This window comes from Canis lupus, chromosome 10 (genome assembly GCF_011100685.1).
Source record: "Canis lupus familiaris isolate Mischka breed German Shepherd chromosome 10, alternate assembly UU_Cfam_GSD_1.0, whole genome shotgun sequence".
Classification (NCBI taxonomy): Eukaryota; Metazoa; Chordata; class Mammalia; order Carnivora; family Canidae; genus Canis; species Canis lupus.
In genome coordinates this window covers 51,404,791-51,432,421 of record NC_049231.1, presented here as the reverse complement: position 1 = coordinate 51,432,421, position 27,631 = coordinate 51,404,791, and the positions used below count along the sequence as shown (strand labels likewise).

At 41.3% G+C, this 27,631-nt stretch overlaps 1 protein-coding gene across 1 annotated transcript in view; it reads right to left on the bottom strand.

Annotated features, from left to right (window-relative positions):
- PPP1R21 (protein phosphatase 1 regulatory subunit 21) overlaps positions 1-27,341 on the bottom strand; it is a 65,149-nt gene extending 37,808 nt beyond the window's left edge. Inside the window, exons 1-9 of the mRNA XM_038551242.1 lie at positions 27,213-27,341; positions 16,875-16,943; positions 14,206-14,352; positions 10,747-10,848; positions 9,463-9,627; positions 9,226-9,284; positions 8,154-8,248; positions 3,891-3,943; positions 3,246-3,395 (exon numbers count right to left, since the gene is read on the bottom strand). Coding sequence (XP_038407170.1) covers positions 3,246-3,395; positions 3,891-3,943; positions 8,154-8,248; positions 9,226-9,284; positions 9,463-9,627; positions 10,747-10,848; positions 14,206-14,352; positions 16,875-16,943; positions 27,213-27,269 — 897 coding nt within the window. The 5' untranslated portion in view covers positions 27,270-27,341. The remainder of the gene's footprint in view (positions 1-3,245; positions 3,396-3,890; positions 3,944-8,153; positions 8,249-9,225; positions 9,285-9,462; positions 9,628-10,746; positions 10,849-14,205; positions 14,353-16,874; positions 16,944-27,212) is intronic.
- Positions 27,342-27,631: the final 290 nt, after the last annotated feature.

Sequence of the window (27,631 nt, the reverse complement as noted above, 5' to 3'; positions counted from 1 at the left end):
GTTATGTTCCTCATTTTTTAAAAAACAAGCCTATTAAGGACAGCTCCTTATTTTTACTGTGTATGATGTTCAGGGTTAACAAATTCCAGGAATATATAATTATCACCAGAATGAGGATGTAAAAACTTTTATAACTGTCACTGATACCTTAGTATTTATAAAGAATTAATTCAGTATGAAGAATAAATTCAGAAAAAAAATCCTACAGGCATTTAGACAATTTAGTAGCAAAAAGTTAATTTTCACTTATGAAGTTTCTCAATTATCCAAATATTGTATAATGGCTCAAATTCTGATTTCTCAGTACAGAAATGTAAAATCTCATTATGCAGAAATGTGATTCAACTGGCCATACTGCAAACTATAGATATCTGGCCCTGGGCAACTCATTTGATCTCTCTGAGCTTCAATCATAAATGTCTACTTTATGATTTTATGGACAAGTCTAAACCACTCTGGTCATCTTTTAACAAGTGGTTTCTGAATCTCCTTCAATAATACAGATTTATTAGGGGTGCCTGGATGGCTCAGTCAGTTAAGCGTCTGCCTTTGGCTCAGGTCATGATCCTAGAGTCCTGGGATCGAGTCCCATGTAGGGCTCCCTGCTCAGTGGGGAACCTGCTTCTCCCTCTCTCACTTATTGCTTTTCCTGCCTGCATTCTCTCTCAAATAAATAAATAAAATAATACACACTTACTAGAAAAACCACATAGAACCTTTCATATGCCAAAGCACCAAAGATAAAATATTGAGAAATAAATGAATTCTTCAGAGTGATAAAGTGTTTCAGATAAGATTAACATATTTGATTCTCACTGTATAACCATTATGTAGCAACAAGCTAAAAAAAATTCCAAAAAAGGGACAAATATATTTTTTGATATTACAGGAAGTATAAAATAAAATATAACTTTTACATTAAAATGCTGCAATACTGTTTCCCAACCCAAATCATCTGAAAGCTTTTTCCCACAGTGAAATTAAAGGCCCAAAGTTTAACTGTTTATGAACGTCAATAGATTCATGAAGTCAGATCAAAACTGATGAAAATCAAGCCCCTCCCAAGGGCCTCCTATGTGTAAGGTATAACAATTATCGGAATTAACCTTTACTGAGTGCTTACTACGTGCCAGGCACTATTCTCAGTACTTCACATATATTATCTACTTAATCCTCAAACTTAAACATATATACCTGTGAAGTATGTACCCTATCCTCCATTTTAAATATTAGGACACTGAAGCACAGAGAGGCTAAATAAATTGCCCCAAGGGGACACAGAAAGTGCCTGGGACCCCCTTAGTTTGACTCCAGAGTCCAGCTTGGGCTATACTAATTGGTACTTACAGGATACATGGACATAAACACTATTCAAACCCTGGAAACAGGGCAGCCCCGGTGGCTCAGCGGTTTAGTGCCGCCTTCGGCCCAGGGTATGATCCTGGAAACCCAGGATTGAGTCCCACGTTGGGCTCCCTGCATGGAGTCTGCTTCTCCCTCTGCTTGTGTCTCTGCCTTTCTGTGTGTCTCTCACGAATAAATAAATAAAATCTTAAAAAAAAAAAACCCCTGGAAACACTGCATGATACACAGAAAGCAAGCTGGAAAGAAGAATCAGCTAAGTAGGAAGAGTGGCAGATTCATTTCAGAAAGCCACATTATGATGCACTTCGAGTACATATCTATAGCAAGATCCCTCAATTTCCTCCCTGTGGGGGCCAGCCTTTGAGATAGCCCCAATGATCCCTGTCTCAGCTTTTATGGCTTTCTGTAGTACTCTTGCATACTGTTTCAAGGCTGGTCTGTGTGACCAATACAATATGGTAGTAGTGATGGTACTCAGTACCCGGGATAAGTTATAACAGGCACTGCGGCTTCTACTCTGCCCTCTCTTGGACCACTCATTCTAGGGGAGGTTAATTGCTATGTCTTGAGGACACTCAAGCAGCCCTATGGAGAGGTGAGAAACCTCCATGAGAAACCAAGGCTTCCAGCCAACAACCAGCACTAACTCACCAGCCACGTGAATGCACCCCCTGGGAAGCAGATGCTCCACCCTAGTCAAGTCTTTAGATGAATTCGGCCTCAGCTGACTCTTGACTGAAACTTTATGAGAGATCATGAAGCAGAAGCCCCCCAGCTACTTTTCTCCTGAATTCTTGACCCACAGAAATGGTCTGAGATAATAAATGTTTGCTGTTTTAAACTACTAAATTTTGGTGTAATTTATTACACAGTAATACAGAATTAATACACTATTTATTTTTTCCTTTTCAGTTAAATGTGGTCTTGCAAGCTACTTTAAATCCTTTTTTAGAACTAGCTAGGGAGAAAAAAGGAAAGAAAGGAGAGAAATTTGCCAGGCCCCAAAAAAGCACATGGACTGAAGGGAATGACAGTCAACCCTCTCCTTATTCCTTATTTAAACGTCACACACCCTGAAAATGCTCCAAAGCTCAACCAGAGAAGCAGTTTCACTCCCACTCCATACCCCAGCAGGAAAGGTCAACTATACCCACATACACTTTTTTGCTTTTAAACATACCCAGTGATGAAAGTTACACAGTAAGTACAAATAGGGAGAGAGAAAAAGGCCGGCAAACTGATTTTTCCAAAAATAAAATGGCACTTTTCATTATATCACAGCCAAGTCAAAAAACTACAAAAGGCCCCAATCCTACATACAAAGCGTAAGTCTGGGCCTTAGCCTGACCCCAGGGACCTTCCAGAGTCTGGAGCCATGTTTTTGTCTTTGCAACCTGACCTCTCATTCCTCTACTTCGAGAAGACTTCACACTCTTGCCAAAACAGTTTGCATCCTGCTCCCTCCCCACCCCCCACACACATTCCCTTATGCTTTCCTACTCCGGGACTTTGCTCCTGTCTTGCTCTCTTCTGGAGGAAAACACACCTGTTCTATTTCTCTCCTCTTACTCAAATCTTGCTCGTGTTTTGAAGCCTGTTCAAATCCCTAGACAACCTTTCCCAGACACTTCCACCAATAGCAATCTTCCCTCCTTGATGACCTTACAACACTTACTGGCCTTATCACCCACACTTCCCCAATATTTAATTTCTTAAGAATCTCCATGTTTGCCACATTTTATCTTAAGGTTAAAGACTGTGAATTATAGTTTTCTTCCATTACTCCACAGCCCTTTGGCTGATGCGCAGTGGTCTGAAAAGAAATAACATGTCTTCCTACTTTTTCAGGGCAAAGAAAAGGTATCCTGAGTTAAATTTACCTTCTGATTCAACGGAGATATAGTGTCAATGGCAGAATCAATAGGAAAAATCTGAATCCTCTGTTCTGTATAGGTGTGAAAATTCAGAAGAGCAGTCACAAGATCTTGAACAAAAGCCAGGGCCTGCCCGGCAATGTCCCGCATCTTCAGCTTTTAAATGAAAAGTACATAAAGTTAACTATCTAATTACTATTCTCAAGCAACTTTATTTAGTATAAGTCTGCTTTTAGAGAAAACATTTAAATTCCAGTATAATTAATCTCGAATTTAAATTCATTTGCTTCCACTTGGATTTTAATATTCCCATCTAAGTAAATTAGAAAGCCACCAGTTTTGGCAACTAGACCTCCTCTATTCAATCTAGACTGTGTAAGTGCAAGGTCCACCAATCTAGCAGAAAAGGAATGGCTCATAAAATAAGTGCATCCTGTAATTCAGTTCCAATGTTATCAGATGAGAGCAAAAATCTATATTACTTTTAAATTCAGAAAGTAGCAACTTACACAATTTTTTTAAAATGTATGAGAAAGTAAAGCAAAAGTTAAACACAATGGGTTAGTGTACTAAACAGAGGCCCAAACAATAAATTCTTGTTTCTTAAAAGTTTGACATACATATCACTGAAAATCAAAACATTATCATTACCTGATGTCTCCTATTGTGAAGTGGAACGTTCAAAGCGTTATACTGACTATATTCTATAAAACAAAAATAGATGCACAATAAGTCATTTTACGTTTATGGAAAAACAGCATACCTAAAATACAATGAATTCTCTGTGGCAAAATCAGCTTTAACTAAGAATTTTAAATGATCAAAGCCACAATCACAGTATAATAATGGAATTTATATAGAATCAGTTGTTTCTCAGATAAAGTAATACTTTTTTTTCTTTTTTTAAGTAGGCTCCATGCCCAACGTGGGGCTTGAACTCACAGCCCAGAGAGCAAGAGTCGCTTGCTCTACCCACTGAGCCGGCCAGGAGCCCCTCACTTTTTTTAACTTTAGGATAAACAAACCCTGAGCTTCTGTTTCGAAGAAATCATTTCAAAAACCTGAGGCCTTTCAAGATAACCTAGAAAGGCCCATGACGTTTTGCTACGTTCAGTCATGCTCCATTCTAAAATACCCATGCACACAGCTGCCACACCAGTCATCCAGAAATACCACCGTGTTCACAACACTACACTACTTGACAGTCTACCACTGCCTGTTACTGCTGATCCCAACAACTCAATCCTAACTCTTCTGGGTTGGCTTCCTCATTTTCCCACCGTCCTTCTCTCTAACCTAGACTTTGTCCCCAACCTCGGATAGCTTCCCAACACCCAGGCTCAGGCTTCAGTCCCCTCCTTCATCTCTGCTCCTCTCTGCATACCACTCCAGCCACTCAAACTGTCCCTCCTCCACCTAGTCCTCAGTCAGAAAGACCTGGTGCCAAAATCTGACTCAGAAAGTCCCCATGCTTCTCTCAGCCAGTTCTCTCTTATAACCACATTTCTACCAAGGGCCTGGTCTCCCATCCACAGTTCATCTACTTTCCTCTCGGTCCTCTGTGGGCCTTGCTTGTTTGCCTTCCCAGCCTGGTCCATTGTTTCCAACAATGCTCTTGCTGCACAAAAAGAGATCAGGGTCCATGACAACCTAATTTACCAAACTTAAGGGGCCTTCACGGCTTCCACAATCCATAACTTCATTGCTATACCCCTTCCCAAGGCATCTGCTCCACACCTTTTCCATTTTAAGCCCCAGACACCTTTCTTCCTCTCCTCCCCTGCCCTGGGATGGGGTGGCCTCCCACTACAATGGCAGGAAGACAAAGGCCAAAGCCCAAGGGGTTCTTATGTTTCCTACCGTCCACCTCATAGTCCCTGGCTTCACATATCTGGTCCTTAGCTAATCTTCCCGCTGGGTCCCCAGCAGTAGCTCCTTCTGGCCGGTCAGGGCCTAATCCATCAACCACACCCTCCTCCCCACTACATCTTCACAGGTACCTTCAAAAAAAGCATTTATTGTAGCTTTTAAAAGTCTGTCTCCACAGTGACTTCCTCCCCTTTACTTTTATCATACTGAATCCTCTGCCCTCACCCATCTCCTGCACAACACCACCATTTTTTTTTTATTCTGCTAGAATGCTGAGCTCCTAACCTTCCCCATCTTCATTCCAGCTACTCAAAGAACAGCATGTCTATGACTGTTGCTCAGCACCCATTCACCTCTAACCCTCCTGCTAGCCATCTACCAACCACCTCCACCCCACATGGAAACACTCCTCTCAAAGTCACCAAAGCAGCTGCCTTTACTGTCACATCACCCTTTCTGAGCTCCCCATAGCAATGCTAGAACTGCCCAGCACCACCAGGCTGAACACTCCTGTCCCCCGCTTTCATGTCATCTCATTTCCCCAGCTCCTCACCACCTCCACCACCTCAGCCCTTCTTCTTCCTGACCACTGTGAGGGAAAACTCTCCAAGGACATTGTGTGGGCCTCTCTGCATTTAGTGTGGGACTCTCCCCACATTTCCACCACTCTCAATGCCCATTCATCCCAACAGAGTCAACTCCAGTCTCTCTCCAGGCTTTTACTTAGAAATGCATATACCAAGGGGTACCTGGGGGGCTCAGTCAATTGGGCATCTGCCTTAGCTCAGGTCATAATCTCAGGGTCCTGGGATCAGCTCCACATCAGGCTCCCTTCTCAAGGACAGTCTGCTTCTCCCTCTGCCCTTCCCCTCACTTGTGCACTTCTGTGCACAAATAAATAAAATCTTAAAATAAATAAAATCTTAAACACACACACACACACACACACACACACACACACCCCAATAGATAAATTTATACTGATCCATCAGTCAGAATATTAAACAACAAAGTTAACCTCATCATCTTTTCTATAAACCTGCCCGTTGTGTGCCTCTTTGATTTCTGTCAACGGCACCACATCTTTCCCCCACACTGCCTCCTCCAGTTCCCTTCCGGCCTGCATTCATCTCCCTGACAACTCAGGCTCCAGCCTCCAGAAGTACACACCACGACTAGCATCACAACAGTCTTGGCCCCCTTTCCCCATTCAGTCTACACCCTTGCCAGACTAGCTCTGTGAGTGCACAGATCTCATCGTGACATTACCTGGACCAAAGGCTTCAACATGCCTATCACCTTGTGAATTGAGTCCCAACTCCCTGGCCCACAACTCTAGGGTCTAGCCCCATCTACCCTTTCAGAACTTGCCTACCCCACCCACTCTAGCCTCCTGTCACACTTTAACTCATTACTGCTCATCAGACCATGACAGCACCTTTTGTCCCACGTACCACACTCCACTTAATTCCCTGGTTTGTTCTCCTGCATCTCTGCCCAATAAAACCAACTCACATATCCAAGCCCAGCTCAAAGCACGCTTCTTCCAAAAGACTTCCCCAAACAACCCTGCCAGCAGTAATCTGTCCTTCCTCTGAAACCCCAACAGTCTCTTTATTGAACAGGTTAGCTTATATTTTAGACATTTCTATACATTATCTCTCCCCTTCTGGAGAGGGCATTTCTATACATTCCCTCTCTGCTTCTTTTAAGGCAGAGATTTTTGTCTTAGAAATTTTTTTTTAAGATTTTATTTATTTATTAGAGACACACAGAGAGAAAGAGAAAGAGAGAGAGATTGAGAGAAAGAGAGAGGCAGAACACAGGCAGAGGAAGAAGCAGGCTCCATGCAGAGAGAGCCTGATGTGGGACTCGATCCTGGGTCTCCAGGATCACACCCTGGGCTGAAGACGGCGCTAAACTGCTGAGCCACCAGGGCTGCCCAAGTCTTAGAAATGTTTATGCCCCTTGTACTCCCTATCCATCTGAGCACTCAACAATGATCTCCTAAATATTGCGGAACTAAAAGTAACCTACATTGACATGATAAGGATCTAAAGCACGGTGACAACTAGTACTGGAAGAGGAGAGAGAAATCCAAAAGAGATCCAGAAGGAAATTATTAGGACCTGATGACTAATTGATACAAAGATTAAAGGGAAAATGAAATGCCAAGATTTCAAGTCTAGCAGATCAAAGTACGCTAGTGCTATTTACATTAATGTAGAAACTAGAAACAGGTGTTATTTTCAGAGGAACTTAGGCTTTGATATAATAATGACATATGCTGATTTCAGTGTTAGATCAAACTGTTTTTCTCTGGTGTCTTTTCTTTCCTCTTTTCTTAGGTCTTCGGGGAGAAAAATTTAGGGGAAGTAAAAAATTTTAATCATGTGACTATAAAAAAGGGAATCTGTACTTATTTGAATATAAGCTTCAAAATTTCAAGCAATTAAATAAAATATATTCTTTTTCAAGGTTATGATTTAATTTTTCCTTAAACATTACAAAATTGGCACCTATTACACATGTAAGTTGATTTCTTTTAAGTTTGTTTTCTTGCTCTTGGTTATATAAATTGCCAGACCATTCCTATTCAAGATGAATAGGAAGCAGGATTTACTCAAGTCAGCTCCGTAACTATCAGTGAGGATCACCAAAAGTGCTAGAGATACCAGAATGAGAAGATCCACTCCCACTACCCTTCCCTCACTCCTCCCACCATGAACAGCTTCTCTTACACAAATTTTCAAGTACTTTATGTTCAGGTTGGTTTTCACCCAGGGATATGCTAAATACATGCAATAAAAAAAATTAAAAAATTAAAAAAACATGGATTTGAACTTTTTTCAAGAAGGCTGAGTTAGGAGTCAGTCTCCCTATGAAATATGAAGACCACAGCTGATCAAAAAATAAAAAGAAAGCTACCCTCTGTTGAGCCAATGAAGTTTTTTGCCAAATATATTAAAAATTTTTAAAACTAGTTTGTGACCACAGAGAGAGGTTCAAAGGTGCAAATAATGGAAAAGTGTACGTAATACCTACTTGTATCATTAAAAGGTACTTTTTCCGTGATGATTGATAAGGATTCCTCTAATCTACCTGACAAATCTTCATGAAGATTCTTTAACTGTAATTGACTGAAAGGAAAAAAAAAACACAAAACCACATGATCATCAATCAGACAGCGGATCCTCACTTCCTTGCTACCATAACACCTGGTATCAAGCTTTCAGAGAATCATGCCTGACACCAGGATACTCGTGGTGGTAGATAATTATTCAATGATGAAGAAAAATACTAATCCTTGATTCCAAAGCCCCTGAGACTTCTATTGAATGATGTTAAGACTGTCAGAATTTATCACAGTCCCAGTATCTAATACAATCTTATCAGTTTATTTCCCCAAGTGCAAAGTAACCTTAGAGCAGTTTCAAAACCACAAATTTTCTCTTTCCGGCACATAAATGTTAGTTCAAGTATTACAATGAAGTTTTTTTTAAAGTACTGTATCAGATTTTTCCCCCCTTGAGCTCAAAATCTGATAGTTTTTCTATTTTTGATTCAATTATGAGCATGAGCATACATCTAAACCACACATGTAATTTGACCAATGCAACTAAACTGAAGAAATTCACGTGACTGATTCTATTGAAATCTAAAGTGTTATGTCATTTATCAAATAAATGCTGGAGTTACTACCCATCAATTCATCATATTTGAATTTTAAGATTTAGGTATCTCCAAATTAGATCCCACTGTCTCCATTTTATTCAAAATGTACCATTAAAACATTGGCACAGTGAAAAAGAGTCAGTTTTCCTGCCTGGAACTCTCAGAAAACTCTCTCTTCAGGGTAGCCTGAATCAGAAAGCGACCAGTTCTCAGTACAGGAGCCCCAGACCGCCAGCTGCCACAGCCACAAGCATCTGCAGGCTGATGACTAATGCATAAGCCACTTGACAAAGAGTGTTATCCTCAGAGATAACAGAACTGAGATGGCCTGCTCCTTGCTCACTTCAAATGTGAAAAGATTAAGAGATAGAAGTTGCTAAACCAAAACTCAGGTCTTCTGATTCTTACTTCAGGGCCCCTTGGAATTCACGTTTCCACATACCATTCTTCTGTTCGAAGCCGACATTCCTTGGCCTCCTTTTCTAGAGTCTGAGATTTTACCTGAATATTAGAAGGAAAAAAAAGCAGATGGCTCAAGCTATAATGAGGGCACACTTAGGAGATACTGCAGGCAACAGCCTCCCCTTGAATGACTAACTTTGCATTCCACAAAGTGCACAGAAGATTTACAAGAGCCTTGACCATCTCTCAACATGCTCTCGCCATCAGTGGGGCTTACTTCTAGTTTGGCCTTGTCATTCTGCAGTTTCTCGATAGTTTCCATGTACTTCCGCGTCAAGCCATCGACCACGGCTTGGTGCTGGGCCGCCTCCATCTCCAGGGTGGCCAGCCGACTCCTCAGCTCCGCTTCCACATGCTTGTGCTGCTCATCAGCTTCAAAAAACTGCAGAGAAAAGATTATTTTTCTCTCCTCACAATATCTAAATATATACAAATGGAAAGAAAAACAACAGCCGTGACTATTCATTGAGCAATTTCCACATGGTTCCATGTGCTCACTAGGCAAAATCTGCATGGGCATATCTCACCAAATCCTCCCAGTATGTCAGAGGTAGTGCTACTGCCATCCCTCCTTTACACATGGGGAAACCAAAGCTTCAACTTGCCAAATGCAGAAATGAGATATGAACACAGGAGATCAATGTCCAAGTCGATAACTCCTTCCTCTCCATCTCAAGGATTTCTTTAAAACAACTTCCGGCACACAGGGGATTCAACTGACCAGGGTATAACTTTTTTGCTACACTAACTTCCACAATTAAAAAAATCAAAATTCAAATAGAAGTTATCCCTAAAACAGGTAAAGCTCTTTTCCTTAGTAAGAATCCATTGCTAATTAAGAATTATGAATGCTTAATACAAAATGCACTGAGGTCAAAAGCTTATTTTTTTAACATTTGCAAAAAGACAGTATTAGTGCATATTTAGTTTCCATCATTTGGCTATGCTCACCATTTCACAAAAAATTCAGGAAGCACAGCTGGAGACATAACACTATGACTCTTAACTATGCTGAATGTTTGAAGGCAAACACGTATTATTCAACATTCCATAAATATTTGAGCTCCTGCCATGAGTGAGACTCTGCCCTGAGGGAAGGCATACAAACCGACATTGTGTATACCCAAACAGACCTTATAGACTAACTGGTGAACAAATACAAACCAACTAAACAGCAATAATTTAAAAAACAAACACTACTTAATGATAAGCCCCCAACTAAATGGTCCATCTAATCATTTTCTAGATAAAATGAACAGTGCCTAGTATATTTCTGTACTGTTTTCAAAGTTATACTGCCGTCCTCTAAATAAATGTAATACTTCAAAACACACATCCAAATTAAGATATGAATGAGATTTAAGTAATGAGCCAGTGACAGTGACATATATACCTAACAACCACAGAAGACATAAAAACACTCTATTCTGCATTGGTTTTTCCACATTCCAGATCATATGACCCATTTTTAATTCATTGGAAAAACAGAAAGTTTTCTCACTTGTATATGCAACCGTTCATTTTCTTCTATCTTCTTTTGCAGATCTTCATCAAAGACACTCTTCTGCTCTTGACTCAACTGAGAAGAAGATTCTCCACTTTTCTGATGGAAAGAATAAGTTATGTCCACATAACTTTCATCCTTTAGAGAAACATCCTAAGGTACACAGATTCTCTATCACCTTAGTAGCTTGTCTCTTCTAGTGTGCACCGTTCTCAATCCTGTAAGAAGTATATAATCCATCATTTACCTTTTCCTATTTGACATAAGTAGGAACTGCAAATATTGGAATGAGCAGGAAAGCTTAACAGGGAGAGAGAGTGAATAAACAACAGATAAGGCTCACTATTTTTTGCGGATAAATTTAGGAGTAGTACTACTGGAAAACACAGCAGGCACAGAACACGGGCCATGAAAATATGCTAAAAAATATCATTTCCATCAGAGAGGAAGACAAACCATAAGAGACTCACTCTTAATCATAGGAAACAAATTGAGGGTTACTAGAAGGGAGGAAGGTGGGGGGTTGGGGTAACTGGGTGATGGACATTAAGTAGGGCACATAATGTCATGAGCATTGCATATTACAGAAGACTCATGAATCACTGACCTCTACTTCTGAAACCAATAATACATTATATGTTAATTAATTGAATTTAAATTCTTTTTTTTTTTTTAAGATTTATTTATTTATTTATTAGAGACACAGCGAATGAGAGAGAGAAAGAGAGAGAGACAGAGATACAGGCAGAGGGAGAAGCAGGCTCCATGCACGGAGCCTGACGCCGGACTCGATCCCGGGTCTCCAGGATCACACCCCGGGCTGAAGGCGGCACTAAACCGCTAAGCCACCGGGGCTGCCCTGAATTTAAATTCTTAAAAAAAAAACTTTTTTTAATTTACATTGATCTTTTGGTTTGGGAAATGACAGTTTGACTCTGAGTTACTAAACTCCTTTAAGAATTTGTAATAACTAGCATTCACAACAATAAATTCTTACAAAAGTTTACATAAATCTCTAATGTTTAAAAACATATATAACCATTAAAATAAGGCTACTGTAAATAAACAGAAGGAAAAAGCTCACAATCATGAGAAATACTTTCCTTTTCTTTTTTTTTTTACCAATATTAACTTTTTCTGCATAGAAGAATAGCACAATTTAAGCAAGCAATAATGACCATTTGTTTTCGTGGACTACAACAGCTGAGACTATTCCAGAGAGGGCCTAACAATGAAACTGTGTACAGACATCACTCACCAGCCTTCTCTGCCTTTCCTGTGCCCTCACTCTTCACTTAAAATGAAATTACTTACTGATCCAATGTGAACCAATGAGTAGAAAGCCCTTTGAAAATGGAATAGCTACGTTAAAAACAAAACAAACAGAGGCACCTGAGGGTCTCAATCGGTTAAGCAGTCAACTCTTGATTTCAGTTCAGGTCATGATCTTTGTTCATGAGATCGAGCCCCAGGTCAGGCACCAGCATGGAGTCTGCTCAAAATTCTCTCTCTCCCCCTCTCTCTGCCCCTTCCCTGCTTGCATGTTCTCTCCCTCAAATAAACAAATCTTTAAAAATAATAAACAAACAAACAAATAAATAAAATTAAATATCCATCATGTTTGGGATACAACAGCTGCACAAGGAATACTACCGAATGACATATTCTGGGCATTCTGGGTCATTGGCGCTTCCAAATTTGGAAAACTTTAATTAACATTAACTCAGAAGTTTTATACCCAAGCCTCTGCAGAAACAGCATTGGGGGAGGATCTCATTAACCTGGGGAGTCTGTTTGAAGTACATATGGCTATTCGTTCCTCAAAGGTCTCTCAGAATTTCAAGAGCACATGTATTTTGACAAAATTTCTCAAGTGCTTCTAATACATACCTGTTTTTGCCCTCTCTGTTACCACTCTAGAGTACTCTTTCATGTAGGGAACATGTATATGGAAAGGTACTAACATACGATTATGTCAGCTGCCCAACATATGGCACATACAGTCCTAGCCACCTTTACAGGATCCCATTTAATACTCAACAAACTCAGAGAATCATCCCCATGTTGCTGATGAAGAAACTGATGTTGCAAAGCTAAAATGGCAAAGAATTCAAGCCTGGGCTTAACTCCAAAGCCTTCACTCTTCCCTCCACACCATGCTACTTCAGAGTTATTATATGCCTTCTTCCTCCTACCCTTCTACTTTGATTGCCTCAGTCCACACATTTGTTGGTTGCTGCTCTATATACATACAAGATATAAGGATTCAATCACTAGCCCCTACCCTTAAAAAAAAATGCAACTTCTTAATCACAGAATTTTCAAAAGTACCAGATCATCCATCTTAGGGAATGAGAATCATGTCTCACTACAAAAACTATGATGGAAAAAGTTTATTTTTACATGACCAGACAAGAATAGTAAATGGGGCTCATAAAAATAAAAACTAAGAAATACTTGCAGCAAACTTACAACAACTCTAAGGAATGAGTATTTCAATTGCTACTTCACATGAGCTGTTATGCTTCAACACTGTTTCTCATTTTATTTGCCCTACCTTGAGTTAATGGCAACTTAGGATAATTGAAAGATACCAGTAATTTCAACCAGTATGAGATATTCCTTTCACTTTTCTAAGACACTAAATCCAATATGTGCACATTTGCTCCTAACAAATTATTTAAAACTCATTTTCAGGGCACCTGGGTGGCTCAGTGGTTGAGGCCCTGCCTTGGGCTCAGGTTGTGATCCCAGGGTCCTGGGATTGAGTCCCACATCAGGCTCCCCACAGGGAGCCTGCTTTTCCCTCTGCCTATGTCTCTGCCCCTCTGTGTGTGTGTGTGTCTCTCATTAATAAATAAATAAAATCTTTTTTAAAAAAATAAAGCTCACTTTTGTATAAAAATGTCTCTACTTGGATCCCTGGGTGGCTCAGCAGTTTAGCACCTGCCTTTGGCCCAGAGCATGACCCTGGAGTCCTGGGATCAAGTCCCACATCAGGCTCCCTGCATGGAGCCTGCTTCTCCCTCTGCCTGTCTGTCTCTCATGAATAAATAAATAAAATCTTAAAAAAAAAGATGCCTCTATTACGGCCCCTGGGTGGCTCAGTTGGTTGGGCATCTGCCTTTGGCTCAGGTCATGAACACAAGGTCCTGGGATCGAGCCTGTGTCTGGGGCTCCCCACTCAGCTTCTCTCTCTCCTCCCTGCTTGCTATCTCTGTCTCTGTCTCTATCTCTCTCTCTCAAATAAATTTTTAAAAATCTTTTTTAAAAAAAAGTCTCTAATATCACTACATATATTAATAGTAAGTGTCTGCTTCCTTGACCCAATATCCAGGCATAATAACAGAACATTAGGGAATCTGGAGGGGAGGTGTTCTGTTAAAACCCAGATGGCCTGTAGATGTCTGTACCTAGCAGAGAAGGCCTCATTAACTTGCTTTTATTTTGACCTACCTTGTTTTTCTTGCCTCGGGGTTCACTTAGAGCCAATTCATCTTGAAGTAGTTCTACCCTCTTGGCAAGCTGCAGATTTCGAAATGTCAAACTGTCCATTTCCTGTTGGAGCTTTCTCAATGACTGATCCTTCATTTTCAGTTGTTCCTACATCAAAGTGGAAACAGATCATTCCTTATAATTTAGCCTTCAGGTTTCAAATAGTGAAAAGAAATTATTTCTGTTTCACTAAAATATTATCAAACTTCTTGCTTTAGGAAATTCACATTGTATGTTTATCATGCCAGTTCCCATGTTTTTAGCTCTGTTTTGTGACAAAATCATTTTGGGGGGCCAAACCAGTACATTTAAAAATAAAATTTAAAAAGGAAATATACTGAAGTAACAGTCAGTCATCAACTTAAAGTATCTACAACTCTATACATAATGTTGTTATGTATAGGGGTCTGGCAGTGAGGAGGCACAATGCCCGAGGCCACAATTTTATAAACCTGAACTGGGAAAGAGAACCTCCTACTCACTGCTGATGCTCTTCAGCAAGAATGGGAAGCAATTTATTTGCGCTCATTTTTTTTCAATAAATCCTCCCTGTATCTTAGTCAAAATGAAATCCTTCCTCTACACTTAATTTTACTTTAAACTATCCTGATTTGGGGAACCTGGGTGGCTCGTGGCGTCTGTCTGCCTTTGGCTCAGGTCATGATCTCCAGGGTGCTGGGATCGAGTCCCACATCAGGTTCCCTGCAGGGAACCTGCTTCTCTCTCTCTCTGCCTGTGTCTCTGCCTCTCTGTGTGTGTCTCCGATGAATAAATAAATAAAATCTTTAAAAAATAAATAAATAAAATAAACTATCCTGATTTGTCAAAGATAAAAAGCAATAGTATCCTAACACAGTGATGTCTACAATCTACTGACATTACCAGCATGTTGAGAGCAACCAGAAGGATAGAATAATGTTCCCATTAAGTAGAGAAACATTTTTCTTTTCTATTGTTTTTTAGTAATAATACTTGGGAGTCTGATGGTAAATACAGACCCAGCCCACATCCAAATTATCATGTATTTCAAATTAAAGAAATCCAAATCAACGAATGCTGTCTCCAACAACTCATTGAAGAGGCAAGACCAATATATGAAAGGTCTGTTCTACCAGAAGACATCCCAATCTTCCCATCAAGTAAACCAGCCAATTACCATTCTTACTAGAATTGTAATGACCACTGCAATGAATGGTAAAACAAAGAGTAATTTCTTTACATCCTTAGAATTAATCACCAGCTGACTAATGCTCCAACTCCATTAACCAATCATTAATTTCAGAAGACTGCTATCTCAATCTCTCTGTAAACTCTAGTTCCTGCTATGGAGAGGATGATAATGTTATCTGCTCTCACAGACTTGTGTGAAGACAACTGACAGAGTGGACGTAACGTGCTTGGCACAGTGTCTGACACACAGTAAGAGCTCAATAACTAGAACCTGCCGTCACCATCAACAATGTCCCCACCATCACCAAGGCCACCATCGTAGAGTTAGTCAAATGCAACCAGCCACAGAACACTGTAATATGCCAGAGTGGGCGACTAAGACACACTAGGAAATACCTTTTCCACTAATAGCTTTTAAATATCATTAAGAGAGATAATGATGATTTCTTCAATGATTTAGGCAAGATAATAACTTGACTAACAAATCCTGACTATAAGTAAGCTTATTTTTCATACTTGGGCGCAGAAAGCTTCGAACGTATGGGAACAGTGTTTTGAGCCACCTCAGCCCTGAGTCCATACTACAGCACCTGCTTTGGGGGCACTCTCAAGTCAGAGTTCTCTAGGTAAAGGTCCAACACTAGCTAAATGAAAGGACGTATTTCTGGGTTACCTGAGTGGAATCACCCTAGAAAGATCACTGGTTAGGGACTATTCCAGAAAGAGATAAGAGTAAAGGGAATCCTAATCCCTTTTGTCTAAACAGGGAGCAAGGGAAAGAGTGAGGAATGACAGATGGTATATTTAACGGAAACAGGCCAAGAAGAAATCTATATCCTAGAATTACTTTAGCCAAGTAAAAATATCACTAAGCAGTACTTATGACATGCCTACCAGAATGAGGTAGAAACAAATTTCTTCATCTCCTGTCGTATTTCTCCCTCTGTTAACAAAGATGCTGATGGTAAGATGCATCATTCAAATAGAGTAACCTGATTTACACAGGTTATTACTATTAAATAGCTCAACCCAAAAGTAATCTTAATGACTAAATGATTCACCCTTTCAAATCCATTCATTAGGGGACAACCATCTGCTGAATGCTGGACATATGAACATGACATAGACTCCCTCAGAGTGCTGTCTAGTGATGAAGACAGGGAAGTAGCTCCATTAATCCAGATGAATTTCGCTAAAGAGAGTCTGTGAGATCTAAGAGAAACAGGAGATAGAGTCAAATAATTCCTTTTTGTAATTTTTAGCTAAGGAAATCAAGGTGCATCACATTCATACCTAAGCAAGAAACAAAGTTAAACACAAAAGACTATACTACCTTCTCCTATCCCTAGTGATTCAGTGTCATAGTTGGGACTTTAAAACAGAAAGCCAGCTGAATTCCTTGCTTTGAGTATCACCAAACACTAACTTAATTATCACAATACAAATACATTGTTTCATACCTTTAAAGCAGCAGAATTCGCCTGTTCATCCACAACACCTTTTTTCAGGACCTGATTCTGGGCTCGAAGCTGAAAACAGAGGAAGCAATAATTAATTTTTAATATAAAGCAATCATTGTAGCAAGGAAATCACTTACCATTATTTCACAGGAATGATTACACTGAGGAACTACCTTCTCACATATATACGAGAATAAAAATATTAGCATGGAAAAGGATAGAGATATCATCATTCTGCCATTTTTCAGATTAGCACAGAGGCTGAGCTGCCCAATGACATAATAATAATCAGCAGCAAAACTGACACTATAGTCCAGGTCTCTTGACTTCCATATGGTACATGGTTCTTTCTATAAAACCAAGTCTCCCCTTTAAACAAAAACTAATACAATATACTAATACTAAATACAATAAAGTAATGTTAAAATGAATAGAAAACTAATATAATAAATAATAGGGTATCGTGTATGCCATTTTCCTTGAAACTCTGGCACACATCCATTTGTAAAGTACATATATAATTGGACTAATTATGAAAGAAGAACTCTACAAAGAATCAAAGTGTAGGGCATTGAACATACCCAGCAGGACACTGTCATCCCCCACAATAGCCTCAGGAATGATAGACTTGCAATAAGGCATCAGCTAAGGCAGTGTGCTCAAGTAACTAAGAAACAGACTAAATCCAGAAGCTGGCAATAGCAGCTAACATTTGAAGGCTCATCCTATACCAGGCACTGTCCTAGGTGCTTTCCTTGTACTGCCTCATTAATCTTCACAACCCTACGAAGTAGGTACTGAAATTGTGTCCATTTTACAGATGAGGAAACGGAGTGAGGTATAGGAAAGTTAAGTGGCAATCCTGAGATTCAGACCTCAACAGATTTGACGGAGTCATAATGCCATTAGACAACATTGGTTACTATTTTCTAAAGCTATGTATAAATGAGAAAAGACATAGGCTGGGGAGGTTGGGGAAGTCTTTGAAGAGGTAGGACACGGGCTTATTTCTTTTTAATTGAGATATAACCTTATTTTAAATAAGGCATACAAATCAAGAATTATACAGCTAAATGAATTTTACATATGTATATATATATTCATCTATCACTTGCAAGGGTTTCAAAAGATAAAATCCACTTCTGTAGGGAGAGGAAAGTTCTCAGCAAGGTTAACACAGACCATGTAAGTATAAACACACAAATCCTATGAAGCCAAAGTGAAAGATGTACAGACTCATATCCTGAAGATTTAGTACAAAGACCATGAAACACCAGGTTCTTCTCTTAGAAACTGAACAAATGGAATGTTTTTATCGGTGAGCTTAAAAGAATCTACTTCTAACTCTGCATAACTCCGATCTGTCTCCCAAGAACAGAAATGACCCTCCCTCTGTGCCAAAAGAATAGGAATACTTAAATACTAACCTTAAATTAAGTATGTGAAATTCAATAGAAAATTTAGCTAAAAATCTAAGAAGAAAAGCAGGAATACTGCAGGATATTCAACAGTCTGATCAAAAGACAGATTAAAAAGATGAGCTTTTTCTATTTTTAGAAAGTTAAAGATACAGCTCACTACCACAACAGAAGGAAGACCCAAATCTTGCTCTGCCATTTAGTAGACAATTTAAACTTGAAAAATTCACTTAACTGTTCTGAGCCTCAGTTATAAGGTCTATATGTATTCACCCATGTACCCTATCTTCCTTCTTCTGACATTGTTGTGAGAACCAGATAAGAAACCTATGTCAAAGCACTTTCTAAATCTTAAAATGCCTCAAGAATGGTAACAGTTCTCTTAGACTAGAATCAAAGGGATAACAGATAACATTATAGCTTGCCTGGTATAAGGCATTGTGCTAAATCATATAAAGGAGAAGGAGAAGTGAAGGAAGTGGTTTGACAAAGAGCTTACAATTTAAAAGGGACAATACAAGATAACTAGAAGTACTTACTACTATTTAAATTCCCTGCAGCAAGGGTTGCAAACTAAGGTCCATGGGCCATACTGGCCTGCTACCTAATTTTTAAAAAAATTGCTTAAAGATTTATTTACTTGAGGGAGTGTGTGCAAGGAGGGGAGGGGCAGAGGGAGAGGAATAGTCTCAAGCAGACACTATGCTGAGCATGGAGCCCTCATGGGGCTTGATCTCACAACCCTGGGATCACAACCTGACCTGAGCAAAAACCAAGTCAGTACCACCTAGGCACCCCCAGTAATTTAAAGTTGTACTAGAACAGAACCACACTCCTTTCCGCATTGTCTACGGTTGCTTTTGAGCTACAATTATAGAGACAAGTAGTTGCAAGAGAAAACGTACAGTCCTAAGCCTGAAATATTTACTCATAGTCTCTTTCCAGAAAAAGTTTGAACACCTCTGCTCTACAAGTTCAGAAAAAAGAAGTACCACTTTTTAATACTGATTTCCATCACGTGGTATTTTCTTTTGGAGCAGGATCAACATACTCATGGATAATGTGCTACATTAGGTAACAGAATTCAATAAATATTTTCAAACCCACATAGCCAGAAGACAGCAATATGACGTCGGGCTTTAGGTTTCATTTCATGCCCCTGCCCTAACTTTCACCTATGGTCTCTTACACATATTCTTTCTGGGATATTTAGAAGATCCTAATGACTGTTTCCAGACCTAGGGATGAAGCCTGAAATTTGCTGAACTGATGGTCTTCTATAGGACCAGAACCGTGACAATTTAAAAAAAAGAACCTCGACTTTCATTTCTAAGAAACATTTAAAAGCTACTTAAAGCAAACTGAACAGTATACTTTGTTAAAAAGCAAAACAGAGGCAGCCCGGGTGGCTCAGTCGTTTAGCACCACCTTCAGCCCAGGGTGTGATCCTGGGGACCTGGGATCGAGTACCATGTCGGGCTCCCTGCATGGAGCCTGCTTCTCCCTCTGCCTGTGTCTCTGCCTCTCTCTCTCATGAATAAATAATAAAAAATAAAATAAATTAAAAAAAAATAAATAAATAAAATAAAATAAAATAAATTAAAATTTAAAAAAGCAAAACAAAACTTTCTTAAAGATTTTATTTTTAAGTAATCTCTATACCCGACATGGGGCTCAAACTCACAACCCCAAGCCAAGATCAAGAGTTCCACGGTTCACTGACCGATCCAGCCAGGCAGCTCACAAGACAAAATTCTGAAATTACTGCGGAATAGATTTTAATCTGATTACAACAGAAAATGATTTGGATATTCCTTTGGAAAATATTGTTGTCTAAACAACAATATGGTTTCAATAAAACTGCTTGGCAGAAAATGATCTGGATATTCCTTTGGATAATACTGTTTTCTAAGCAAAAACATGGTTTCAATAAAACTGCTTGGCAGAAAATGCAGCCCCTTTAGAAAGACCTACCTAACTACCTACTATTTATTAAGGTAGAAAAGGATGACAGGGGATCCCTGGGTGGCTCAGCGGTTTGGCGCCTGCCTTTGGCCCAGGGCACAATCCTGGAGTCCCAGGATCGAGTCCCAGGATCGAGTCCTGCGTGGAGCTCCCGGCATGGAGCCTGCTTCTCCCTCTGCCTGTGTCTCTGCCTCTCTGCCTCTCTCTCTCTCTCTCTCTCTCTCTCTCTCTCTCTCTCATAAATAAATAAATAAATCTTTTTAAAAAAAGGATGACAATCATAAGCTCAGCACATACCACTGCCCTGTTAATTACACTTCACAGCATCTGGAGTTTTCCTGCATTTCAACATCACTACGGACACAGTTGTGCATTAGTGAACCAAAAGCTTGTCAAATGGTCAGTCTGGTCTTTTAGAATCCATCTTTCTCCTCACCAGCATTTCACCACAGTGGGGAAGCAAATGGGACACTGTCTTACTCTTTTAGAAATAGGTACAAGATCACCAGATGCTCACTAATGCCTCCAGGAGATACAAACAGAGGCTCCAATGAATGCATGTGGGCGTAACCAGGAAACACCTGCCCTGAAGTCTCCAATGGGTCAAACTCTCCCGAAAATGATAGCCTACTTTCAAGCAGCTGTCCACCAAGCTCTTCTGTTCCATCCAGCAGAGGAACAGCACCTCTGCATCCCAACTCCGAAACCCTTACCTTTTTAAACGTCCTTTTTCATAGTCTAGTAATCTTCTGATCGGCATTACCTTTCTTTCAAAAGCACAGGCCTTTCTCATTTTGACCAGCCAATCCCAGATGTTCTTCAAGGAACTTACTTCCTACACCTGGACCTATTTTGTCAATAAGTGTTTCCTAACCACCCAGTATGGTCCGCAGGGGGCTTGCCCCTCTGTTCTTAGCTGGTAAAAAGACATCTCTTATTAAACCATTCTGCTTTAACTTTACTTTTTAGAGTAGTAGATTTTACATTTACTAATTTAGGTTTGACTTCTGTACTCACCTCCCATCTGCCAATTAAACTGCAGCTCATGGTAAAGACTACAGCCTACTTCCCTGTATCTCCTGCCTATAGTGAAAGATCAAAGCCATGGATAGAGAAGGCACTCAATAAATTTTTAGTTAACCAAATTAAATACTGTATATAAGAGGCGTTTGAAGGTAATGTATTATACAACTATAAAGCTTCATCACTCTAACAGTTCCTCTCTGACCTCTTCCCGATGTTTCCTACCTCAGTAACAGAATAACTCCAGCCACCACCACCTGGCACTAGAGAGGGTACAGGTAATTTATCGCCTCCCAGGGGGAGGAACAAGCAAGTAGGTAGAGAGAAAGACCAAGTGGTTTTCCCAGGAAGGAATTTTAGAGATCATCCAGGCCAGAGATTCTGAAGCTGGGGTCTGAAGATGACTTCAGTATTTTAAAGCTTCAAATCAGGGTTTGGGTGAGGCTTAGGGATGGGCTTGGGGTTGTATGTTGCACACACTACTTTGTAATGAAGACAAGCTTATATGTTTAATAGTTTGTTTTTTGGGGTCGTAAAATTTATAAAATGCCAAAATGTCCATTATAGGAAATAGGTAAGAGTGGTTCTAACATAGAAAATCGTTGGGGATTAGGTGAGGAAATGTGTATATGTGATTCATCTCTCTTTCCTCACAGTTTGTGACTGAAGGTAGTAAATCCCTAATCTTGGGCCAGTTATCCTATCATGGATTGTCAAAGTGGCTGGAGAAATCATAGTTGACTTACCACCACTCTCTCTCTGTCCCTAGAGAAAGAGCTGTGTGATAAGCCTGACTATTTCAGAATCAGAGTTATGTAGAGCAGTCTGCAGAGTGGTCTTTATTTAGCAATTTAGGCTCAGGGCTTTGGGGATTCTTCGTGTCCAATAGGACCACATTGTTCAAACCATTTGGAGAAATACCTATAGGCTCTGCAGTACCAGGTAGTAGTGGCTGGAGTTACTCTGTCTCTGAGGCAGGAAAAAAACCTTCTTCTCTCAGACCTCAAATGGAAGCCCTTTCTCCTGCTCCAGCTCCTAAGCAGGGAAACTCATTAGGACAACACCCTACCTCCAACCCCTGCAATCTAGCTGCCTCACTAGTGACTGGATGAGTAGAGTAGCTGGATTAAAGAGGAAGAGTAGGACACCCTTGGCTTTTCTAAGGCCTAACTATTCAAAGTGTAGTCTGTGTACAGCTGCAACAGCATCACGTGGGAGCAGACTCTCAGGCCCCACCTCAGACCTACTGAACCAGAATCTATGTTCAATCAAGTTTCAGGGGAGTCAAAGGGACATTTTGTGTCTGTGATGCACTGGTCTAGGGACTAAGCTAGCACTTTCTAACAAGGTAGCCAAAAGCTATCATGTGCCTATTTAAATTTATATTAAATCTAACATTCTGTTCCCTAGTTGCCCTGGCCATATTGGAAGTGCTCAATAGTATCACACAGCTAGTGGTTACCCTACCGGACAGCATAGATACAGAACATTTTCATTCTCATGGAAAGTTTCATTGGATAACACTGAACACAATGCTGTTTTCCAATCAAACTTTAGTAACAAACCCTATGCATTTGAGGGAAAAAAAAAAGGCTGATACTAGATTTTAATCCAAATGATACTCATTTTTAATTCAGCTTCTAAGTCAATTTCTCATACAGGAAGGGGCAATTAACCAGGTTCCACCAAGCTCCACTATCTAAAAAGCAAACATAGCATATCTAAACTGCCCCTTCACCAATATGAATAGCTATCTCCTAAGAGCATAAATCTGAAAAGCTCCCAAAGGCAACCTCCTTCATAACTATAAGAAGCATCAATTGCAAAGTAACTGTTAAGAGAAACACTGGATGTCTGACTTTCCCACTAGCTTTTACTGCCTGAAAAAGAGCTTTAAAAAGATTACCTGAGCCAAAGTTAATATGCTGATACCAGACCTTGAGCAATGGTTCTCAAATTTTGGTGTGCATCTAAATCATTACAGAGGTGTGTTACACAACAGATCGCTGGGTCTGAACACCAGTTTCAGATTCAGTAAGTCCCAGGTGGACTAAGAATTTATATTTCTAACTCATTCCCAGATGCTGATGATGCTGACCCAGGGGCCACACTTTGAGAACCATTGACCCAGAGTAACACAAACATTGAGAAAACAGTTAGAACTTGAAACATGCTTACACACATAACATGATGCCAGGCAGGGGTGCAGTAACTCATGCAAAGAAACCAAGCTAGGAAACCAAATAGGGCCAGGACTCAGTGCCCTCAGCCTCTCCTCCCTATGAGATATACCAGACCATAAGAACCAGACCAGGCTGTTGAAGAGACACCATATAAGAAACAATCTTTTGATTCTTAATCTATGGTGCAGTAACTGAAGTCTCGACTGGTTTCCCTCACATCTCAAAGAAGTAGTATGCACCGCTTATCAATTAACTTCATAAACTTCTGAAAACCAACTGCATACACTTTTCTCCTCCCTGAGAACTTGATTAAACCTGAAGTTTCAAAAGCCTCCAATGATCTCCTAATTGCCCAAACTACTAAGGTCTTAACCTCTCCTTTTACTGGCCTTTCCAAAACATTTTACATTTTAGCAGTATGTATGCCTCAGAAATTGTCATCTGCTTTGACCTCTCATGGTCCATCTTTCATCTAACTAAACTTTCAGTCTCTTAAATTAAATGGGAGCTCCTCAGACCTTTTTTTTTTCCTTCTTGGGAAGAAAGAATATTATGACCACAGTTCTTAAGCAAAAAATGGGCTCCCTGGAAAACAGGCTGAGCTCTGCATTATATCAGAACAAGGAAATCCTGCAAATGTCTTTGGTTTAGAGATCATGCTTGTTGCTGTCTTTATATGCAGCCTCCTTCTACTGTTGATGAGGAAATCTTGGGTCTTTGTATGCTAAATAAGGAAAAACGCCTAGCTGGATTTCAACATTAGTCCATAATTTCTGCACCAGGGAAGGTAATGCAAAGGTACAGTGCCCCTTCCTCAAGGCTCAAGGCTAAAGGTAGCATAGATCTTATCTACAAATTGCTTGGCACTAGAATTGACAGAGAAGAAAAAGCACACGAAATCTTTTGACCAATCTCTGTTCTCTTATGTTCTGAAATTTCCATCCAATTGTAATTAAAAGGATGAAAAATGATCTAGCCCAATCTCAGAGATAAATAACCTCCAGTCTGGCAGACCGCCTACAATCTACTTAGCATCTCCTCCTTTCTTCATACCCTTCCCACAGGTGTTCCCCAAAGAGTCTACCTAAAGTGTTCCACCCTGATTAACTCTTGAAGTTCAACTACTTGTCTTTACAGGCATTCTTCCAAAAGCTCTAGCCTTTGTCCTGACTTTTAGCCAGTCCATCTCCACTAGAAATTTTTAGTAGTTACCCCAACAACACCTCAAGCTACTATGTGAACAAGATAATTTTAATGTGCCTCCCAACCTTAAAATTCTATAATTGCATCTAACCTTTACTATACCCCTTTGCTCTAAATTGGCTCACCTTCCTGACAGTGGGATCTATCAGTGGCAGTATGTCTCTTCATCTCAGAACTGCAGGGTCAACTCTTCAGTCTCCCCTCACTCACCTCATCCCACAGGATGAGTAAGACACAAGGATGAGTGCCTCATATACCATATATTTCATAAGTTTACTGCTACATACAAAGCGGGCACTCAAAAAAGAGGTAACCAGGGCCAGGGCGCCTGGGTGGCTCAGTTGGTTAAGTATCTGCCTTCAGTTCTGGTCATGATCCTGCGGTCCTGGGATCAAGCCCCACATTGGGCTCCCTTTCAGTAGGGAGTCTGCTTCTCCCTCTCCCTCTCCCTCCTCCCTGCCGCCCAGCTCTTGCTCTCTCACTCTCTCCCATAAATGAAATCTTTAAAAATAAATTGAAAAATAAGAGGTAAGTAAAAATGTACTTTAACCATAAGTCCTAAATCTAGGCCCTCCTCTCCATCTTAACAGTCACTAATCTGATTTAGCCCTGTATTACACTCCCCAAAACTATTCCAACAGCCCACAGTCTGGTCTTCTTTTCACCAGTCTTTCCCTATTTCAATCCATCCTCCACATAGTTACCAGTTCCCCTCCTAAAAGTAATGTCATTATCCTGCTTAAAAACCTTTGACATCTATTATTCAAAACAGAAAGTTGAGACTTATTTGACATCCACAACCCTTTGTGATGATCAGGTCCAAACCAGATTTCACCACTCTCACCTTAACGTGCTTTTCACGTCTGCAAACAAGACCTGTTCTCTTTGCCCGGGATGCTACCAACCCTCCCACTTCCCTATTTCCCAGACTGAGTAACTTCTCTACTCTTACCCTCCACCTCTTCCGGGCTCTCACTGACCTAACACTTGTCATACTGTATCATGATTATGTACAATGTCTGAACATTCTATTAAAAGATTCTCCTTAAAATGGAACTCCGCCTCACTCCATCGACCCTGGCACCGTTCACAGGAGGCACGTCATAAAGGTCTGTTGAAAGAAAAAGCATATATACCCCAAAAATAAAACCTTTCAAGGTTTTTAATACTTTTGGAAGGCAATATAATTATTTCAGCAATGCAGTCCACCGGTTAAAACATTTTTAGAGCTCTCTTTGGCCATCCAGATTGCCTTCTGAGATTGTTTACACTCTGAAGAAGAAAATCAGTCCCCTTACTTTATACCATACAACATTTTCACCGAAAATAGTAGAGCCGACTCTGGGTATTGCCATTCTCCACCAACCCTCCTCCATCATATGGATTTGTTCCAAACAAATTCTGACCCTTCAAGCCAGAAAATATTTGTTCAAAGGCTGAAAACTTGCCATCACTGACGGTTGTGCTACAGGCACAATTTGAAATGTAAATGCAAAAAGTTTTGCCAATAGCAGCACCGGGGGAGTAAGTATAGTATCTCAAAAGGCTCCCTTTTGATGGTGAAAGGACCTCTTAGGTGTGTATGTTTAGGCAAAGGTTTTATGTTTCAAACAACAGTTCATTTCACCTTGCTGAATGTGTGTTAAGTGAAACCCGGGGGCGGGGGGGATGTGCGTCTGTTTCTCCAAATTGTAAAAAGGGGGGAGGGGGGCTAAGTCTTCGCAAGGCCCCCGTGAGGATTGCTGAACCAATTCCTGAAGATGCGAGATTCTTTTAGAACTTCATTAGAATATTCTTAAGGCAGCAACCCCTCAGAAGCAGCACCGCCCTTTTCCAAGGGAAGGGTTCCATCATTTAAAGGCGGATGCCACAAATACGGCAAAGGGGCAGGTCCCTATTTTGCCTAATTCACCATGTACTGAACACCTGGGTGTTCTGCCCCAATCCAGGTGGCCGAGGAAGAAGAGCGAGAAAAGGACACAGCCCTAGCACTCAGCCTTCCAGGAGCATCTCCAGACGAGCCCCTGCCAGCGCACTGAGCGCACCCGAGACCACCCAGCCCCAGCGAAACCGTGCACACGAATGGCTCTCCCTGCCCTCCCAAATAGACTGGGGACACGTAAGCCTCTTTATCTCATCTCATCCAGGGAGAAGGAAGAAAGCTCGGTCTTTCTCATCACTGGGTTAGGAATACTGAGGAAGCAGCAGGGGAGGGGCTGGTCCTCACCCTTCCCTTCCCCTCCCGACCAGCACCAGAGGCAGGATCCAGGGCTCGGACACCCCCGTCCCGAGCCCGCTACTTGAGCGAGAGGGAGGAACCGAACTCCTGCTCCTTCCCGCAGAAACGCACAGGGACCCAGACGCGGCCCGGCCCCATCTCCTGGGAGCTGCAGGTGGAGGCACGGTAATGGTGGACGGAGAAGGCAGAGAGGAGCGGCACGCTCGCGGACCCCCATCGCCGTTCCCCTGCGTCCCGACGAGCAGCTTGCACGGCACCCCGAGGCCGCAGGGCCGGGGACCCCCTACTCCCCGCCCACGATGGGTACCTTCGAGTACTCCTGAGCCAGCTTCTGGTACTTCCCCTGCAACTCTGCCGAGGCCATGGCCTCCCCCGCCCCGTCCGGGCCCGGCTGCCCGGGCCGCCGAGCCCCGCCCCCCGCCCCCAGCCCCAGACACGCGCCCGGGTTGGGCTCCGCCAGCGCCTGCCCGCTCGGCCACCACCGCCGCGCCTCCTCCTCCTCCACTTCCGGGTTCGCCCGGCGGGAGGAAGGCGGAGTGGGGCCGGGGGCGGAGCCACCGCCGGGGGCGGGGCTGCGTCTGGACGTCACCGCCCCGCCCCCGGCGCCGGCGCCGCAGCACGTGCGTGCGCAGCCTCGCTGGAGCGCCGCGGCTCTGCCGCTGCCGCCGGGGGCGCCATCTTGACGCATGGCCCAAGATGGCGACGTAGGATGGGGAAGGAGGGAGT